The sequence below is a fragment of the Genypterus blacodes genome, unplaced genomic scaffold (genome assembly GCF_046128005.1).
Source record: "Genypterus blacodes isolate CSIRO-AG114 ecotype Tasmania unplaced genomic scaffold, CSIRO-AGI_Gbla_v1 ptg000032l_1, whole genome shotgun sequence".
Taxonomy (NCBI): Eukaryota; Metazoa; Chordata; class Actinopteri; order Ophidiiformes; family Ophidiidae; genus Genypterus; species Genypterus blacodes.
In genome coordinates, this window is record NW_027466845.1 from 5686192 (window position 1) to 5705611 (window position 19420).

A 19420-nucleotide genomic window follows, 5' to 3' on the forward strand; every position below is an offset into this window, starting at 1 on the left:
ACAAGTCAAAGAACTCAGGAATATTAGGAGCAAAAATTTGGGTTATTGCTAAGCTTATCCTCAGGGAAGAGAGCCTACCTGCTAGTATTAGACATGGTGTATATTCTGTAAATATACTGGAATGCTTCTTGAGCCACGAGAGAATTTGTTTTAGTTGTATTTTAGCATAGCCCAGACACATGCATGCCTACAGTTTTGTGTGAACTTGTACGTGTCCTCACATGAATACAAAGATTATGAAACATTCCACAAACAAATAAAGTAGGTTTTTCTTTTATCCTCAGATCTGTTGAGTTCAGAATCATAGAAAGCCTCCCAAAGCTGAGGATGGCCTTCTAGTGCAAGAGCCGTCTGTTGGCCCGAGGACGCTGCAGCGAATCCTTTGACAAACATCCATCTTGCTGAAGTGTCCTTGAACAAATCCCAGTAGCCCGCGAGGCTGATCAGCAGTAGTCTGAGCTCTTGTCAAGTCCTGGCTGTATAACCCCGTGTACACAAGTGGCAAGAGGCAAACAAAGCCTTGTAAAACTTCTCGTTCCCAGCGTTCCCGCTTTTCAGAATTTTGGATAAGTCCATAAGTTGTATCTGTTGTCTCACACACACACACACACACGCACACACACACACACACACACACACACACACACACACACACACACACACACACACACACACACTATACTGAAATAGAGACTGGACATACACAACATAAACATACATTCCCTCTACAATCTATCTGCTTCTATTTATCCACTCACGTCTCCCTTTTATTATGATAGTCAGTCATGATGGCTTTTTACAGCTTCCCATTACTAAAACCAATAAACACATTAAACCTGTCTCACAGCAGACAGACTTGTCACAACAGATATGTGTGTGTATGTGTGTGTGTGTGTTTGTGTGTGTGCAACTAATAACATCTGTGATGCAGGTGTGCCATGGAGCTGTGACAGTGAGCCAGCTCTGGTGCTGGCATGTCAAAATGGAATGCAGCCCATTACTAATATGTGTGTGTGTGTGTGTCAAATTGAAACAGCTCGATGAACACATTATTGTGTAAATGTTGTTTCAGTGGCAGGAGGAGTAAAATCTTGAAATTTAAAGTCGTTAAGGAAAAAGAGACATCAATCCTCCTCATCTACGATACCTGGTACCTGAACTCCTCACAGCGAAGGAAGCATCAAGGCAACAGAGTAAATGATCAAATTTGGTCAATAATCTGGTAATAATCTGATCAAGACTTTATTTAAACACAATTTTGCATCATGTGCACAGATGTGCGCAAACACAACATTGTATACATACAGCCACACACACACAGACCCACACACACACATTCATTCCCCCCCGATGAACACACAAACTCTCTCTAATGAGGACAGATTCCTTGCTGTCGTCCTCGTCTGTATGCTTCCCTGGCGCCAGCTGTCACAACAAAGATGGAAAAAGTTTGAAGTTTGTTTTTATCCTTGGTGCTGCTGGGCAGTGCCAGATACTCAATCGAACTCAATCAAACACACAACCACATCTCTCACATCACTTCTACGCATCCCTCCAATCTTCTCTACTTCACAATATATGGTCCCTCTTTCTCTCTCTGGCTCTTTTTTAATGTACCGACGCACATATAATAAGAAATAAATATCTAATAAATTAAATAAAATAGATATTATTTTGAAATATGAGTGCTCTCTGTACTTCTATGACAGTGGTGGTCTCAGTGTTCCAAACATCTCTCACTGCAGCATGAAGGATATTTGGCAACATCAAATATGTTAAGACCAGAGGTGTAAAGACACACACAAAAGTATTTGTCAGTAGCCTAGTATAAATCAGTCAAAATAATCTAATCTAATCTAATTTTCATGCACTGACTCATGGTTCAATCACGTTGGGGCTAAAAATTCACACCGCAGTCTTAAGTCCCACAAATGGCTTATCAACAACCAGCACCATTGCAGTGCCACCTGACATTCAACACACCATTTAAAACTCATTCTCGTCACTTTGGCAGCTCTGACTGCAGACCAGATGCAGGCTCCACCTGTCTCAGCAGGATGTGGAGATCTTCTTCCTGTTTACAACAGAACACAGAGGCACACACATTAGCTCTGTGCCGCCGTTCCTCTCACAGTGATGAGATCTCTCCCTCTTCTCACTTCTCTCTCTTTCTCTCAGCTGCTTTCAGTGGCAGCTCAGTGGGAACAGAAAAGCTGCCCTGTGTGGCTGCACAGTCGCATCTCTGTTGCAGATTGGACTCTGACCCATATCAGCTGTTGACTGCTCAGATAATTGTGCGATACTGTCACTCAGCAAATAGAGACGGACATCTGTTCCTTTTGGGTCTTTCTATAATGCTCCATTGACTCCTATGTGTGTATGTGTTTGTGTTTATCTGCAGTGGAGCGATGCATGAGTGTGATGCAGTCTGGGACTCAGATGGTGAAGCTGAAGGCAGGATCCAAAGGGCTGGTCAGGCTCTTCTACCTGGACGACCATCGTTCCTGCATCCGCTGGAAGCCCTCACGCAAGAGTGAGAAAGCCAAGAGTGAGTCCACACAAAGAGTGCACACACTCTCTCTCTCTCTCTCACACACACACACACACACACACACACACACACACACAGTTATCGTGCTGCTACATCAGCAGCTACCTAGGGCTTTCTCCACCTCTGTCTGATCGGCCCCCTCCACTCTCTCTCTCTGCCTTTGTTGCAGTAAACCACTTGTCCTATTTTCCCCCCAGATCATGAGATGCATTTCTAGACACATTCCCTTTCCTCCTCATCAGAGCTTATTATTATTATGATAGGCTCTACTTCATGTTTTCATCATTGTCATGTTTTCCTTCTTTACCAGATTTAATAAAAGCACTGAAGCATACATCTGTCAAAAGAGTGCTCTGTGTCGTCTGAGCTAATCCTCTTAGTTCTCCCTCACTGACATGATTTAGAGAGCAACACAACTGTCCAGACTCGTTTTAGAGGAGCAAATTAAAAAAGATGGCCACCACACTGTAGGGCTTGAATTGGGCATAAAGGTTTGATCCAAAGGCGAACCTGTGAGCCAGACTTCTGTCAGTATTTACTATTAATAATACCTTATCACACCTTAACCTCTTTACTAATACACCATATATACACTCTACTGTCTCTGCCTCTGGTGGAGACACACAGAGTGCTCATCTGGCCAGCTGAGCCGAATCCTAACATGAAATTCTGAAACCGAGTGCGCCCACAGCATATCGTAGTAATGATGTCCGAATCTGTACCCGAGGTGACGCCGACAGTGTGTTCCTGGCAGCTTCGGGCACAGATGTCAAGCTCTGCCGTATGGTTACATTCAGTCCTCGCTGCAATTCAGAGATGTTATTGTGTAACTAGGGCAGAGGATGCACTTAAATGGAGAAGGAAATGAAGATATATTTAGCAAATAAGTTGATGAATAGGAATTATACATGAATGATTTCACAAAAGAAAAAAGGGAAAACAGGAGATATTAGGGAAACCCATGCAAAACAGACAACAGCAATAGTAATACTACAGTAATGAATGATTCTGATTGAATTCGACTCCAGTCATTCGACCATAATCGAGGGACAAATGAGAATAACATGCACACAAGCTTCTCTCTCTCTCTCTCTCTCTCTCTCTCTCTCTCTCTCTCTCTGTCTCCTTCACTCTCCATCATGCATTCTGTGGCAGTGGCAGGAGCGGTAAAGAAAGCATCTACCATGTCAAATTTTCACGTGTTGCTGCACTGTGCGTTCTCTCCTTCAGGGTACAGATCACGCGTGTGTTCCTCCTCTCGTGACAGCAACTGCTCGAGCTACTTAACGCGTCCTTGAATACTTGAAAGAGTTGAAGCTGTCAACTCTTAACATGTATAGATGGAGACGCGGTTCCACAGCCGACTGCAGCGGGTTATAAATGTGGAGATGTTGGCTGACTGTGATCAGCAGAGGATAAACCAGTTCCAAACCTCAATTCAGTCATTTACATTTTTGAAACTGTGATCTTTTTATGGTATCTGCTGGTTCCGCAGCTTGGCAGAAAAAGACGCAATTTCCCTGCCCATTATTTCAAATATCTGTTCAGAGACCATTGGAATGAATCAAAGGTGCAAATTGAGCCGAAACTGAGCTTCTATGATCAATAACTACTCTTCAAGATATCAATATGCTTTGCCAAGTCCTTCATCACTTCTGCTGTTTGCGTATTGATTGCTTCATAGTTGAATAAGCAAAGAAACATAGCTTTGATCTATTGAACAGTGTGCTATATAATCGACCTCACAGGGACAAAAAAAGTCGTTTGAATCAGACTGAATCGAGCGAGCATGAGAGTACATTGTTACAACAATAAACTGCAATCCAATGCCAACACAAGCCAGAGAGGGTTAATGATTCCTTGTGTCTCATAATTAATACTCCATCTTTCTCACTCCATTAGTCACCATTGATTCACTATACAAAGTGACAGAGGGCGGTCAATCGGACATCTTCCACCGACACGCAGAGGGCAGCTTCGACCAGGCTTGCTGCTTCACCCTTTACCATGGAAACCACATGGAGTCCCTGGACCTGATAACATCCAATGCAGAAGAAGCGCGAACATGGATAACTGGCCTCCGCTACCTGATGGCCGGAATCAGCGATGAGGATTCGCTGGCCAAACGACAGCGTGCACAAGACCAATATCCTTTTTGTATGGAGTTCAAGATGGTTCCACAAACCAATGAAATGTAGAAAACCTTCCAAACTTCAGCTTCTCAGTAGATGATGTGATGAAACATATAACTGGAGCTAGTCTCTCACTAACACGTACACCCACGCCAACATATTGTCGCAGAAATGTGTGGTACCACTAGAGATGAGACCCAAAATACACTTTCATCCAGTTCTAAAGGCTTGGAAACTATCAATAATAAAATGAATCTATCTTGGCTATTAAGTACAAAAATGCATAGGCAGACACTCACATGGATGCACAATAGAATATATGAATATTGTACACACTATATTCTCCTTAATGTGACTGGGACGTGGATGAAGCAGACGTATGAGGAGGCTGATAAGAACGGAGATGGTTTCCTGAACATCGAAGAGATCTACCAGCTCCTCCACAAGCTGAATGTTAATCTGCCACGCAGGAAGGTCAAGCAAATGTTCCAGGTCAGTGAATGGACACATTTCAATTAACCCACAGATACAGTGGAGCTACTAATTATTAATTCCCACCTGCAGAGTTTACATGTCGGCGTCAGGCACAAAATGGTAATAATAAGTGGGAATAATTGGACGAGCACACAGTACACTAACACACACCCTAATGATGTACGATGTGTTTCATGTCACATACATAATACATTGCTGTCACAAATGCATTAAGTAATTATTTATTCATTCTGCAAACGTTGGCAAAAATCCAACAAGCTCTGACAGTCACGTATGACAGAGCTTTTGCTTTACTTATATAAAGCTGCTCATGTATAAATATCTAAGATCTCTGACATTATTGTTGCATTTTTTATGGATGTGTTAGTAATTCAAACAGATGTGAAAGGAATATTCAATATTTATGAAAGGAGAGAAGCGTTGGAAGAACACGGCTGCAACACACTGAATAATGTCAGAAATCTACATATTAATTGGCCTTTTTTACGATGTGTTACCGCGATAAAGAAAAACACAAACACTGCCGCCAGCAACAGAAAAGTACTGTGTAAGAAATACACAATTTGATTTGTTTAATGAAATTTTTCATTTTCTTTTCACACTTGCCAACATTAAACCATTGCTTGGTATGCATGACAACCCATTTCATGTAATAATTAGATTATGCTTTTGTAGAATTATGTGACAGAAAAATAGAATCTGGCCGTTTCTAAATGAGATTTTATACTTTTATTGATCCTGACTAAGAGCATTCTTCATAATTGCATAAATATGAAGAATGCATGTGTGTCCCTAAGTCTCCAGGTGCTGTTTTTGTCTATTTGTGTCTATTTTACTGTGTATTATCATTTAAAAATGCCTGTTATTGAATCTACTAAAACAGTATGATGAAATTGCCTGAAAGAAGTCACCCCCCCCCCCCCCCCCGTGTAGTGGAGGAGTGATATATTGGAGTTGACTGTTTTCTTTGTGTGGCGGTTCATGGTGTACGAAATTACAATCATGCCTTGAAAGTCACATCTCTTTCCATTCAGGCAGACTCAGTAGCAGCATTACCACCTTTATAGCTTGTGCAGATGCTTCAAGTACACAGAGGCTGTTTGTTTTCTGTCCATGCATTTGCAATGGAGCCTATCACAGTGATTTATCTGGTCGCTTGTGTGCAGATTCTATCCGTGATCGAGGCCCGAATGCCCACAGCAGGCTCATTATAGGAGTGTGATGGAGGCATTAGCTGGTATTATTAGATTTGGTGGAGTGGCATAGGCCCTTGTGAGATCCAGGTAATATGAGAGTCTGGATCCCGGAGAGTTGACAGGGAGCAGCAGCGTGACAGGAAAAGCACTGATCAGTGCTGTGTGTCCTCAGGCTACATGTGCGGGGATATGAAGTCAGGAAGGAAAAATTGTTGGAGAGGGAATGCGTTTGTGAAAAAAGACAGATACAGATTTGGTGGTGCGCCTTTGCATTGATATAAAAGAGAGAGAGCGAGAAAAAAAGTGAAGCACGGCATGGAATTTTCAGAATGTCAGGGTAGAGTTTGACGGCTTTTTCTCTTTTGATACTGTCAAACACGACAGGTGCAGATTGAAGTGCCCCCGACACATTATATCTGCACATTTACTATTTAACATCAACAAGTCATCATTCAGCAATGGCAGAAGAAATACCAACAGCAGCATACGCAATTAAAAGTGGATCATCTTAAATACACAAGTAACAAAATGGAAAATACAAAATTTTACAAAATTTAATGAGTAGCATTTTGAGGCTTTTTCGACCTGTTCCATCATCAAAATTGAACCAACCAAAGAAACCTAAATGTGTGATAGTAAAATGTTCTTTGTACCCGAGGAAATCTCTGTAAAATCAGTCAAATCTGTACTTGGGTTCAGTATCTGAGTAGATACTTTGTACCTCCAGTGTTTTGTTAAGGGCGACCCATGGAAAGCACTATGTGGTGGGTTGGCACGTTTTGACAGTGGCCACTATTTTAAGCAGCCCCAGAAGTCACTGTGCATGTGTGTGTGTGTATGTGTGTGGTGTTAAACTGATGAGGACACCGAACAGATAACAACGTTGTCCTTATTGGATTTGTCCTCAGCGCAGAGGTCACACTGCTGATTTATTTTGAATGTCAGACAATCAGGATTTGGACATTATTTCACAAACAACCTATGCAAAAACCAGATAAGATGCTTCAGATACACAAACACATTCCAGTTAGTCCATAAATCTCTTTCATTTGCCATTTATCCCTATAACACTCAGACTCCTGTTTAAAGTTTTCACTCAGTGTGCACAACATCACTGTAGCAAGAGAGAGCAGAATTGGATCAATGTCTGTTTTTTTACACTTTAAGCATAGCAAATGTCTCAAAATCTAACCCTAAATAAAGACATTAACACATCAATCTGTATATGTCCCTTTAAAATTTTGCTTCTTCTTCTCTATAACAGGAAGCAGACACGGATGACCAGCAGGGCACGTTGACGTACGATGAGTTCTCTGTCTTTTACAAGATGATGTCCATGAGACGGGACCTGTTCCTGCTCATGATGGCGTACAGCGACAGGAAGGACCACCTGACTGCCGAGGAGCTGGTCAACTTCCTGCGCAACGAGCAGAAGGTAAGGGGCGGGGGGTCGGAGGTCAGAGAGCGCGTATAGGGACGGAACTTGTTTTTCCCCCTCAATGTCGAGAGCCAAAACACAGTGCTTTAGTTTTATAGCCTCGTCCCGTCGTCTCAGCTGTCCGCCCAGAGGAATCTGCTCCACTGAGCCAATCTATCACACCTAAAATTGGTTTGTCTCCAGGGAGCCCCTTCTCTCCTTCTTTACAGCTTCTCACAGCCTTATTTGTGCTTTTTCTGACAGTCTCTCTCTTACCTTACAACAGTGTCAGCTCTCATCACGTTATATTTACCGTCTCCAGCCTGCAGCGCCTGGCATCAGTGCTCTTCAGTTATAATGCTGCCTAATTGATATGTGAGGGGGCATGAATAATAGCAACAAAAGTGTCATTCTGTCTTTATTTTCGCATGTATGACAGGATTTAGTCACAGTTTTATACAAGTTAACACTTTTATGATTCCCCCCCCCCCCCTGTAGATGGCCAACGCGACTCCAGAATACTGTGCAGACATCATTGAAAAGTTTGAACTCTCTGACGAGAATAAACAAAGAGGCGTCATGGGGATTGAAGGTAAATTCCCCAAATGTCACTGTTTTTTTTTGTCAATGATCTTCATTTTCATCATTTCCCTGACAATTTCTCTTTCAACCCTTCTTTGTATCCTCATCATCTGCCATGCCACCATGAATTTTGTCTGTATTGGTGTGTCAGTACAACACATTTGAACCCTTTTAGTCAAATTTGACCCATTTGAAAGAATCTTCACTTTTACAGGATTGCACCGTACAATGACATCTTTCAAAAATGTCTGCAAATGGGATTCTGTCTTTGGCAAGTCTGTGAGCACGGGTTTAGGTAATGTCACGTAGGTTTAATTGAAGAGAGGCAGGAAGAAAGGGTGAGGATAGAGGAGCGTGGCTGAGAGAGAAACATTTTGGAGTGAAACAAGCTGATAGTGGGAAGGAGAAAATGAAAGTGTGACAGAAACGTGAGGAGTGTGGGGCGAAGAGATGAGAGGAGAAGGAGGAGAGGGATTAATCTGGTTGTTGCTGGGTCTGAAATGAACAGTGTGTGTGTGTGTGTGCACTGATGTGACCGAGCTGTACAGATATAATTCTATTTATAATGCGATGTGTATAACCGCTCAGTTGTTGTGGCCATGTAATTTGTATGGTTTACATTCGTTTAATCAGTGTTATGGTGTGGGCTACATTATGACAAAACCACGTTTGTTGTGTGTGTCTTGTCACAATCCTTTATTTCTACTCCTTCTTGTTCTTTTTCCATTCATTTTCCTGTTCCTCCTCCACAACCTGTTTCATTTTTCCTCCTTCTTTCTGGATGAGAGGATGCTTTCTTTCCTTTCACACTTCGTCACGCTCTACCACCTAAACCTGTCAGCACATTCAAGCCTCAGCACCACGGTCTGAATGCATCTTCTGTATGTAATGCTTTGGCTTTTCATTTAAAAATCAACAACACACACCTTCAATTGGAATGAAGACACTTGCTTAAGACGCTTATTAATAGAAAATTATGAATAGAGCTTGTAGGAGAACACTGGAGGTAGGCGAGGACTTGGGGGGAGGAGATTTGGCAAAGAGTTCTAGTTGAGATGGTTCAAGCTTGTGCGCTCTCAAATGACCTGATCTCCCTTTGTGTGATAGTTAATTAATTCATAAGTGAGTGGAGGAGGAGAGTGTGAGAGGATATTAGGTGATTGGTAGAAGGGTGGAGTTTCAGGTGTGTCTTTGAGTTATTTGAACTCTATTTAACAGCGTTTTGTAATACAATGGTTACTTTTATATTCAGTACATAACACAAGAGATGCTGTGAGTAGAAAATGATTTCTATAGCCCCTTTTCATCTTCCACCCTGACATCTGCATCTGACTTCTTGACTTTGATATTTGCAAACAGAAAACAAATCATTTGTGTGCCCGTCAAAGTGACAGCTGATCCTTCAGTAACGAGACGAGCGGGTTCCTCCACAGAACCATAACGACATTTTTCATGATGTTTTTCCTGCAGGTTTTACCAGTTTCATGCGCAGTCCTGCGTGTGACGTCTTTAACCCTTTGCACCACGAGGTGAATCAAGACATGGACCAGCCGCTCTGCAACTACTTCATCGCCTCGTCTCATAACACGTATCTGACCGGAGACCAGCTTCTCTCGCACTCCAAGACGGACATGTATGCCTGGGTGCTGCAGTCTGGCTGCCGCTGTGTGGAAGGTGATCATGCATGTCCACACAGACCATACGTTACTATGAGACTGCTGGAAATGTATGTTGAGTGGTATCATTCCATTTTGAGCTACGGATGGAATAAATTGTATGTGTGGTAAAGATGCTTATGAAAGTCCAATATTTATGGGTCCAAAGCTGAAGCCGCACCAAAATAAAGGTTTTATTTTACTGTATTTTGTGTCTCAGAAGAAATGAAAGCCAGTTTCTGATTTGGATCATAAAAAGCTATGAATAATATAAAATAAAACTAAAGAAGAACTGAAGAAAATGCGCTGTGATCGCAAATGCCAGAAATGTGTCTGAATGCTGAACTAGTACCTGAAAGAATGAAGCCTGAATGCCTGAAAAATGTTTGCATGTACCTGAAAGTGTGAAGAGCTAAGAATGCAGCTGAAGCGCCCGCCCTTTGAAGCTTCCGATTGTTTATAAACAACAGGTGCAACCAATCAAGCAGAGACACAGATCTGAAGCAGTCTGAAGGCAGAAAATGCCTGAAAACCACATGTCAAACAACTGGCTCTCGCACAAAATCTGTAACTGCTATCTGAAAACTGATTGGACCGTGAGAAGCAGGAGAAAGAGACACAGATACTGTAAGTGTTCCATATTCATGTGTCCTTTCATTTCTCTTTCTGCAGTGGACTGTTGGGACGGTCCTGATGGAGAGCCGATGGTCCAACATGGATACACTCTGACCTCCAAGATCACATTCAAGTCTGTCATTGAGACCATCGATAAATATGCCTTTGTAAATAACAAGTGAGTGGCAGCTCCCTCAGGATGTTAGCATGTGTGTTCTGGATTGTATATGGGAACCTACTGCAGGTCCAGCAATTTCATTATTCTATAGGTATTCCCCCGGGGGGAAATGGCCAAATATGTCATATAGAAATGCCGTTAACATGATTTCCTCCCTCAGTTTCCAGTCATGTGTACAAATCTCAGTGAAATGTGACTCCTGGCTTACATTCTCCTGAGCGGACATTTCTTGCTTCAGGATAGGGAGCAGAACAAAATCCGTCCACCGTTTCTGTACGACTGCATGCATGTTCTTGTGCATACATGCACATACACTCACGGCATTAGTGAATGAGTCTTTTCATCTGTACGGCTTCATTAAAAGATAAGATATGCATCAGCACATTCATGTAAAATTGGTTCACTACATGACAACTTCTTAGAAATAAAGAAATCTAATATTACAACTATCTCCTCTCCAAGTTGAACAAAGTACTGCAATATTTAGACAGCCAGGTTTGTGTTTTCAGACAAACACTGTGATTCCTGGCAGTAATTAGCACCTATTACTGAGCCATCTGCTAAATAGCCGTTCCCCCTACTCCCTGAGGGGCCACTGCTTGTCTCTGCTGGGGCCAACAATACCAAACTGAGTGGTGAAAGATGCCTGCTGCCACATTGGGTCACGTTGACATCTTCTGCATCCTGTCACAACGCGTACAAAAGTGTTCCTTTTATTCAAAGGTACAGACACCACTGGGATGGATTCAATGCGTATGATTAAACTGGATGTGTAAGTACATTTAGAAGCAGCTGGGTGGAGATTGCACCAAATTAAAATTTAGGCTGCTTCTCTTTGGATTCTTTGAGCTCATTTTCAGTCATTGATGCAGGCAATCAGCAGTCAGATAAGGAATTTATGAATTGTCTGTGGTCTGTGATTAACATAAATAGTAAACCAACAAAAGAAGGAAACAGCAGTTGATTAATTCTCTTTATATGATTTTTTTGAAGTGTATTTGTGTTTTTGAAATGAACCTCTGCATGTATAAGCACATGCACGTCTCCAAATGGAGAAATAGACACCAACAATCAATTACAGAGCAAAACGAAACGCAAAATAGGCAACACAACAATCTACATTTTATTGCACACTACAGATATGATCATATTCTATATTTATCAAACCACATATTCACTGTCCTCAAGTCCTCATGTACTAATTTAGGGTATAACTTAATGTTATCACACATTAAATTAGTTAAATATCCATCCAGCAGCATTTAAATGAAATGGTCCATCTCCACCTTCTCTTCTGTGTCTCATTTACCACCACTTGCATCTTTACACACAGCCACTATTTTATCATCATTGCCACCTGTTAATATGAGTAATGGCCTCTGGGCTGTAACAAAATGGAGTCTCTGCTCACTCCCACTTACACAGCTCATTGAGCCACTTCATTATTTCACCTGGGTGGACCACCAGGGTGCCACTGAGTCAAAATAGAATCACTCTGGATGCTGCTATGTGCCGTCTCTTTTTGTCTTTGGTAAAGATGTGACAGCAGTTCAGTCCCTGGAAGAGCGCTTGTTTTTCTGTGTGTGTGTTTGTGTTTGTTTTGTGTGATTCAGGCTATAGAGATCAGAGGTGAGAGCAAGCAGGCATCCCCTGAGGGAGAGCTGTCAGTCTGACAATCCTGACATTTGAGCTATACTGTTTGGGATCAAGTCATTTCACCTATTCGTAAATGAAAACACACGTACACACACAGACAAAGCATGACATCGAGGTGAAAAGACGCTCATGCAATTGTGTTTTCATCATTTATCTCCACTTGATTTCAAGGCTCTCTCTGCTTGAGGAACGCGGACAAATGAAATACCGGTCGAAATTGTTTTCATGCCAGACTGGTGTCATAAAATGTGATTCACCCTCGTGTCAGCAGATCAGATCAGTTCCAAGTTCATTCAAGACTCCTTTTATCACCATTTATTGGTTTTATGTGATGTGTCTTTTCAGGTACCCAGTTATTCTGTCCATAGAAAACCACTGTAGCATCCAGCAGCAGAAGAAGATTGCTCAATACCTCAGAGAGATTTTTGCAGACAAACTGGACGTGGGAGATGCACTCAGGAGAGAGTCCAAAACGTTACCCAGTCCACACACTCTTCAGGGCAAGATACTCATAAAGGTAGGCGTAAACAACAGCTTCATTTTTGAATGAATAGGCCAAATAAATTCATTTCCGTGCCTTTATTTCATTTAAGAAAGGGGAGTACTGCACATTGTTTGTTGTGAGATGGGCTATTGTTGCCATATTGTAATGGCTGCAGCACCTGTGTCCTGTGCTGTCCTTGCTTGTATTGTATTTTATTCTAATATTTATGACGGTTTGGATGAAAGTGTCTGCCATTGCGTAAATGTAAATGTAGAAATCAGACCCAGAAGCAGAATTGAACAATAGTGTAACTGTCTTCAGACTGGCTGAGAATCATAAATCAACAGCCAGAGGGCAAATAAGTCTCAAAGGGCTTTCAAAATGCAGGGAAGCTCAATTTGAGCTCAAGACAATCTGGCAGAGCACAATAGGCTCATCAATAAAGACTGAGAGAGAGGCAGGTGAGGGCATCATGTGATCAGGCTGAAGTGTAAAAACTCCAGGGTGCCAGCTGGTGGACATGTGGAGAACAGCAGAGCCTGACATGATCAGAGAGAGATAAACATAGGAGTACAAACTAGAAACCACACAGAGAATTATACTTCTGCCTCTCAATGATGAAATTTAACAGCTTATTGATAAGAGCAGTCACAACTACTACAACTTCTAATTACCACATGATCACGCGTAGTACTTCAGAAAATGCTAAAACCAATGTTCTGCTGAGGTTTCTGTTTACATGCCATACATTATCAGAAGTGCCACAGGAAAAATGGACCACAATTCTGAATGTTGACTAGATTGTCTTGTTTTTATGCCAAGTAAGATTCTCCTATAAACCCCCTCCAATTTATTACCACGGCACGGTCTATTTTGGGTTGTTAACATCAAAACATAGCACAATCAGTTCCCGAGAGAGAAAGACAGAGAGGGGGAGAGAGCGAGAGAGAGAGAGACAGTCTTTCACTATTTACAGGGCTGAACATTTTTAGAAGGACCAGATACAATTCATTATATCTGTACCGTGATAAAGGCCTGCATTGTTCCTCTGGAGAAGAAATGTTTTCAGGACTGCACAAAAGTGAAAGAGCATTATTGATTTTCTATAAAGCCCTTACTCCTCTAAGCGCTCTCCTCTATCCTTTTCCTCCTCCTGCCCTTGTCGAGAGCCTTTCACCTCTCTTTCCTGTGTGGAGCAAAGAATCAGAAGACAATAACAAAGGGTTTTTGACACTGAGAGATGGAGAAGTGGATAGACAGTTGGTGGCAGTGGCGTATGAGACGACGGTAATGTCAATGAGTGAGAGCCTCGCTGTGCAGCAGGGAACTGTGAATCTGCCATTGATTTTAGAGAGAGAGAGAGAAGCTTAGAAAATCTTAACTCCCACTCATGCCTTCAGAATGCCTCACTAATGGGCTTCCACTCTGCTGAAAGAGCTGCTCAGGGAATCTGTGACTGATTGTAAAATCTGTGTGTTTATCTGTGTGTGTATACTGCTCCCTCTGTGTATAGGTATGTACAGTGTGTGTGTGTGTACCTTTGTTTGTGTTGTATGCTTAAACAGTATGTGTCATCAATGGATGTCACTCTGTGAATAAATATTAAGAAGGAACCTGAAATTGAAACAGGACTGCACAAGATTATCTTGCATATCTATTTTATATAAGTGGAAGTGGAACACATTCCACAGTGCAGTGTAATTCTTGGAATATTGTAGTGTTGAAACTTGTGTGGGAGTATTTTTACACCAAGGGATTCTGCTGCATTTACTGCAGTCATACTGAATGTAGGTCTAATGTATACTTCATCATGCGTGTGTGTGTGTGTGTCTGTCTGTCTGTTCAGGGGAAGCGGCTGCCTGCGTATCTGTCTGCAGATGCTGAAGAAGGGGAGGTCTCTGATGATGACAGCGCTGATGAAATTGAGGATGATTTCAAACTGAAGAATAGTAATGTAAGTTAGATCTACATTAAAATGTTATTTGTATACAAACATGCATATGTATTACCACACTTACGACATCCACTCAACTCAACATATCAACTAATAATCTCTTAGCAAAAGTGCAGCAACACATTGAGATAATCATGTCTATTGGAAGAGTGCCCAGTGTATTTAATCACGTCCTAGAAAATGTCTGGCCCCTCATCTAAAAGAATAAAATACAGAAAAAAACTTCACCTCGATGTATAAAAGGTCATTTGAATTTTTTTTTAATTGCTATTAAAAATTCCTCTCAGTCAGTTCATTCAATACATGAGCCAACAACATCATACCTGAAGAAATACTCATTTGGACGGCAGCGATTTGATTTAGAGAACAAAACAAACCTCCCCCCAACTCACACGAGCCACAAGCAGAGGTTAGAAAATGGGATCTTAATGGCATTGTTGTGTTTGACGTAATGACCTGTCTAATTGGCCGCTCAAGTTTTATAGATCACCCTGATGTTTTGGAATTACCAGCGTTTAATGATGCAGATGTAACGTTCCTTTAAATTGATTGTAGCAAAGAATTTTGAAGTCGGTGTGAACAGATCAGCGGTGTAAAACACGTGTTGGAGTGGCTCGTTAATCGCATGATAATTGTGCAGCCATGTTTATTGCGTTTTACAATACTAGCAGGTTCCTCCTCACTACATTTAAATAAGGAATACTCTCCTTATTTCTTTACAGATGGTAAGATTGTGCGGTACATCTACTGCTGCCATTTTGGCTCTGTCGATGTTTCTATTCTGATAAGAGGGTTTGTATTTAGCTCATGAAATCAGTGAGATTAGTGTCAGTTTGGCTGCATGGAGTGTGGTAGCTTTCATCTACTGCAGTTTGATGGCAAAGGAAAGTTCGGTAGTCTTGCCGTGCGGTGTGTCCGATGCTATTTGCCGGACTTACCAAAGAAGTGACACATCTACACTGAAGAGAGCAACAAAGTGCCACTACAGTTGTCACTAAGTATTGTTCACTCATATCTGGTTTTGAGAATCGAGTCGATCTCCAGTTCTCAGCTTTTATTTTCCGCCACCCCTTATCTGTATTTTTGTCCTTTCATCTCTGTTCTGATCGATGCTCAACTGTCTCGCTCTCCCGCCGCTGAATTGTTCTCTCCTTTCACACAGAGCAACGGGCATCACCAAGTGGAGTCTCACATTAGAAAGAAACTGGACTCTCTGTTGAAAGAATCCCGGATCGGGGACAAGGAGGATTCGGACAGCTTCAGCATCCGAGCGCTGCTCCGCGCCACACACCAGGGCATCCAGAAGAACCTGCGGCAGGTAACCTGGGGCGGCGTGCTTAACTAGAGAGGAATAATTGGGGGGGGGGGGGGGGGGGGGGGGGGTTCAATTGCAGGACCTCTTCAGACCACCATACAGGAATCTCAACCCCTCCACCTTTGTGGTTTGCATTTCATACAAATCACATCAAAATAGACTGAAAGTAATGAGAAGCTGAACGTCTGCAGTTTTAATTAATATTTAATTTCCCTTGCTTTTCTTTTCTCTATTTATAGAGGCCTCGGTTTCTTGTCTTCCATTTTAATATAGCAGATGTTGCATAACAGCCGGGAGGTTCCATTCTCTGTATTTCTGCTTAATTGGTGCTCTCCTTCACCTCCTGCTGTCTGTGAGGCTTTTCTGTTCTCTCAGCTTTTCCTTTCCTCCTTTTTCATCTTCAGCTGTGTTTTGGTTTATTGGCTGATGTGCGTCGCAGCCCCTCCAGCTTCTGGGCTTTAGGGTTTAAGTGACTCACTGGGTGCTAATGTGGTTGTGATTAGACACGCACCAAATGATCGCCACGCACCAATATGCGTGAAAGCTGCATGCAGTCACGTGAAGACACACACACACTCATACCGGCTTTGAATATGTTCTTCTTGTCTCTAGAGCTCAAAAGGGGTTCTGAAGAAATCCCAAAGCAGATCCCTCATCAGCACCCTCAAACAGAAGGTGAGAGAGCTACTTTGCTTGATCTTGATCTGTTTTATGTGGGGTCTAAAAAAAGGTGGTTTCAGGTTAGTTGGTTGGTGGGAAAACATTTCATAGCACTTCACACACCTCCAAGGCCTTTTACTGAATCGTGTTACTATTACGTGTTAAAAGACACAGCACAGCAGCAGAGGCAGGGAAGCATTTAGTGACTTTGGAGCTCCGGAATCGGGTTAATTGCTGGTATTCAGGGTCAAATCTGTGATCTAGATGTAAATGAAAAGGTCTCCCCAACGCCAAAGGAAAGACTTAAAGCTAAAACCTGCTCTCACTACTTTAATACAGGCAACTAAGTCTTATTGATTGATGTTTTCTAAGGTTTTAACATCAGTTCTTGAGGTGTGAAAGTCTGGTAGAATGGAAAGAGCTTGAGGGAGACGTTCAGTCCTGCAGAGAGCGGCGTCGCTGTTAAACCCGTTTATATCCCCATTTATAACAAAACACTTAGAAGACACCGATTTCCTGTTAACAACTCCTGTCCAAAGTGGATGTCTGTGTCCTCCATTTATATAATTAATCACATTGGGATTATCAAAACAAACACCCACACACACACACACACACAAACACAACACACACACTCTCCACCCCCCATGATGGACGGCTTGTCACGATACCTTCCAGTGTTGAATTTTAGGGTTTACTTTCCAGCTTCAGGTGAAAGGTACTGACAGATATAGAGCGACAGCCTGCAGCTCTGTCCTGAGGCCTCACATTTAATGGGCCAGAAACATTTTCTAGCCCGGGGCCATATGCAAGCGTACACCTGTTGGCTTGTGTTGGTTTGTTTATGTATTGCCAAAGTATAAAACGCAATGAATACACAATTGTATGTTCATTATAATATAAAAATAGATTTATAGCTGGTAGGGGACCACGGGTAAACCTGTGGGACCTGATAAAGGAGTGGAAAAGGTACAGAACAAATGTCTTCCACCAGGTTTACAGCACCTCTGTTAGTATGTAGAGTAATCTAATCAAACAAATATTCATGTTGTGTACACCAGTCACCTATGGGAAGAGACGTGTGTAAGCCTCAAAGTGCTTCTTACATCATCTAACATTTAAAATGCATTTAAAAACTGCAAATATATCACGCTGTCTTCCGTCTGTTAGAGGAAGGATCATAGTTAAGATTGCTGTGCTTCCAATCCCACCCAGCAGATGCTTTGAAATGAACTCCTGCTTGTGTCCACTGGGAGATGCAGATGCACATCTAAGAGCTGTGTCGACCGGCTCCTCACCGAGTTTGTTTTCCGATGGTGTCGGCCTTTAGAGAGACGGCTAAACTGAAATTAATTGCTCAGTTTACGAGCTTCTGTTTTTAAGCTGCGATCAGCACAAGTCAAAGTTTCACTTTATAGACGGATCTCCTCTGTGTAGTTATCGGGTATCGGGTGTTGCTTGTGTATTTTTGTTTTTTTTTGCCACAAATATCCTCTCTGCGTCCAGTTAGTCTTCACCCTCATTATTTTCTACTCTTGAGTTTCTTCCCAATCCTTTTTCCACCAGTTTGATCTTTTCCCCATTCATTTCCTCCTCTCCTCCCTCCCTGTTCCCTCTTCACCCACTCAATTCTCCCCCTCGTTCTTTTATACCTCCCTCTTCGCATATTACGCATCCTCCCACACACGTATATGTGTGTGTATATACGTGCATGCAATCGGTTGGCAAGTGGCCTAAACCCTGTAATTACTGCAGCCCTCATCCTCTTCTTAGCTCCACTTTAGCTCTAATAGAGATGTTGCTCCTCTCGCAGAAACATACTTCTCACCAAATACACACGCTCTATAATTACCAGGCACACACGCTATACCTAAAACACCCACCGACGTGCACAAACATACACACAAAGGGCTACTACAATAACAGCACTCACACACTTGTCAAACATGCAAAATCAATGACCGCTGCCCACTGAGAATTCTTCTACTGCTTAAGTATTTTCTTTGTGGGCAGCAGGCCTTACATGTACTCACAGGTTGTGGGGGTGGCAGCCATATGCATATTCATATTATTTACCTCTCATCCCCTCACTTCCCATATTGTCTAGCGGTTAGGATTCCTGGTTTTCACCCAGGCGGCCCGGGTTCAACTCCCGGTATGGGAAAATGCTTTCGCTGATTGATCTATGTGGTCAAATGAATGTATCAGTGAGTAACGGGAGGTGTGTGTGTGTGTTGTATAAATACTGTAAATACACACTAACTCTCCTTTCTCCTACTTGTGTGTCCAGAGACACTCCAAATCCAGGCTGTCGTGCCACAGCGTGGACAAGGAGGAGGACAGTCAGGAGAGCTCTGACAGGGAAGCCGGAGGACAGTCTAACAGGTGACCTTTGACCTGCTCCACTCAAACACTGTGATACTCGCTGACAGCTGAGGGGGTTTGATTGTTGTCCTCTGCATCAACACGGATCTAAAGCAGTCAAACCTCACAGTGCTGCTGATCTGTGGAGACTCTTTCAAAGCCAGCC

The 19420-nt window shown here is 42.3% G+C and overlaps 1 protein-coding gene and 1 non-coding gene across 2 annotated transcripts in view; both read left to right on the top strand.

The window, feature by feature from the left end:
- Positions 1 to 2117: 2117 nt before the first annotated feature.
- plch1 (phospholipase C, eta 1) overlaps positions 2118 to 19420 on the top strand; it is a 28165-nt gene continuing 10862 nt past the window's right edge. Inside the window, exons 1-13 of the mRNA XM_076146502.1 lie at positions 2118 to 2294; positions 2402 to 2548; positions 4454 to 4697; positions 5046 to 5175; positions 7639 to 7809; positions 8290 to 8383; positions 9844 to 10047; positions 10701 to 10821; positions 12823 to 12994; positions 14808 to 14915; positions 16078 to 16233; positions 16843 to 16905; positions 19181 to 19275. Coding sequence (XP_076002617.1) covers positions 2413 to 2548; positions 4454 to 4697; positions 5046 to 5175; positions 7639 to 7809; positions 8290 to 8383; positions 9844 to 10047; positions 10701 to 10821; positions 12823 to 12994; positions 14808 to 14915; positions 16078 to 16233; positions 16843 to 16905; positions 19181 to 19275 — 1694 coding nt within the window. The 5' untranslated portion in view covers positions 2118 to 2294; positions 2402 to 2412. The remainder of the gene's footprint in view (positions 2295 to 2401; positions 2549 to 4453; positions 4698 to 5045; positions 5176 to 7638; positions 7810 to 8289; positions 8384 to 9843; positions 10048 to 10700; positions 10822 to 12822; positions 12995 to 14807; positions 14916 to 16077; positions 16234 to 16842; positions 16906 to 19180; positions 19276 to 19420) is intronic.
- trnae-uuc (transfer RNA glutamic acid (anticodon UUC)) lies at positions 18983 to 19054 on the top strand. Its single transcript has one exon. It is a non-coding gene; the product is annotated as a tRNA-Glu (tRNA).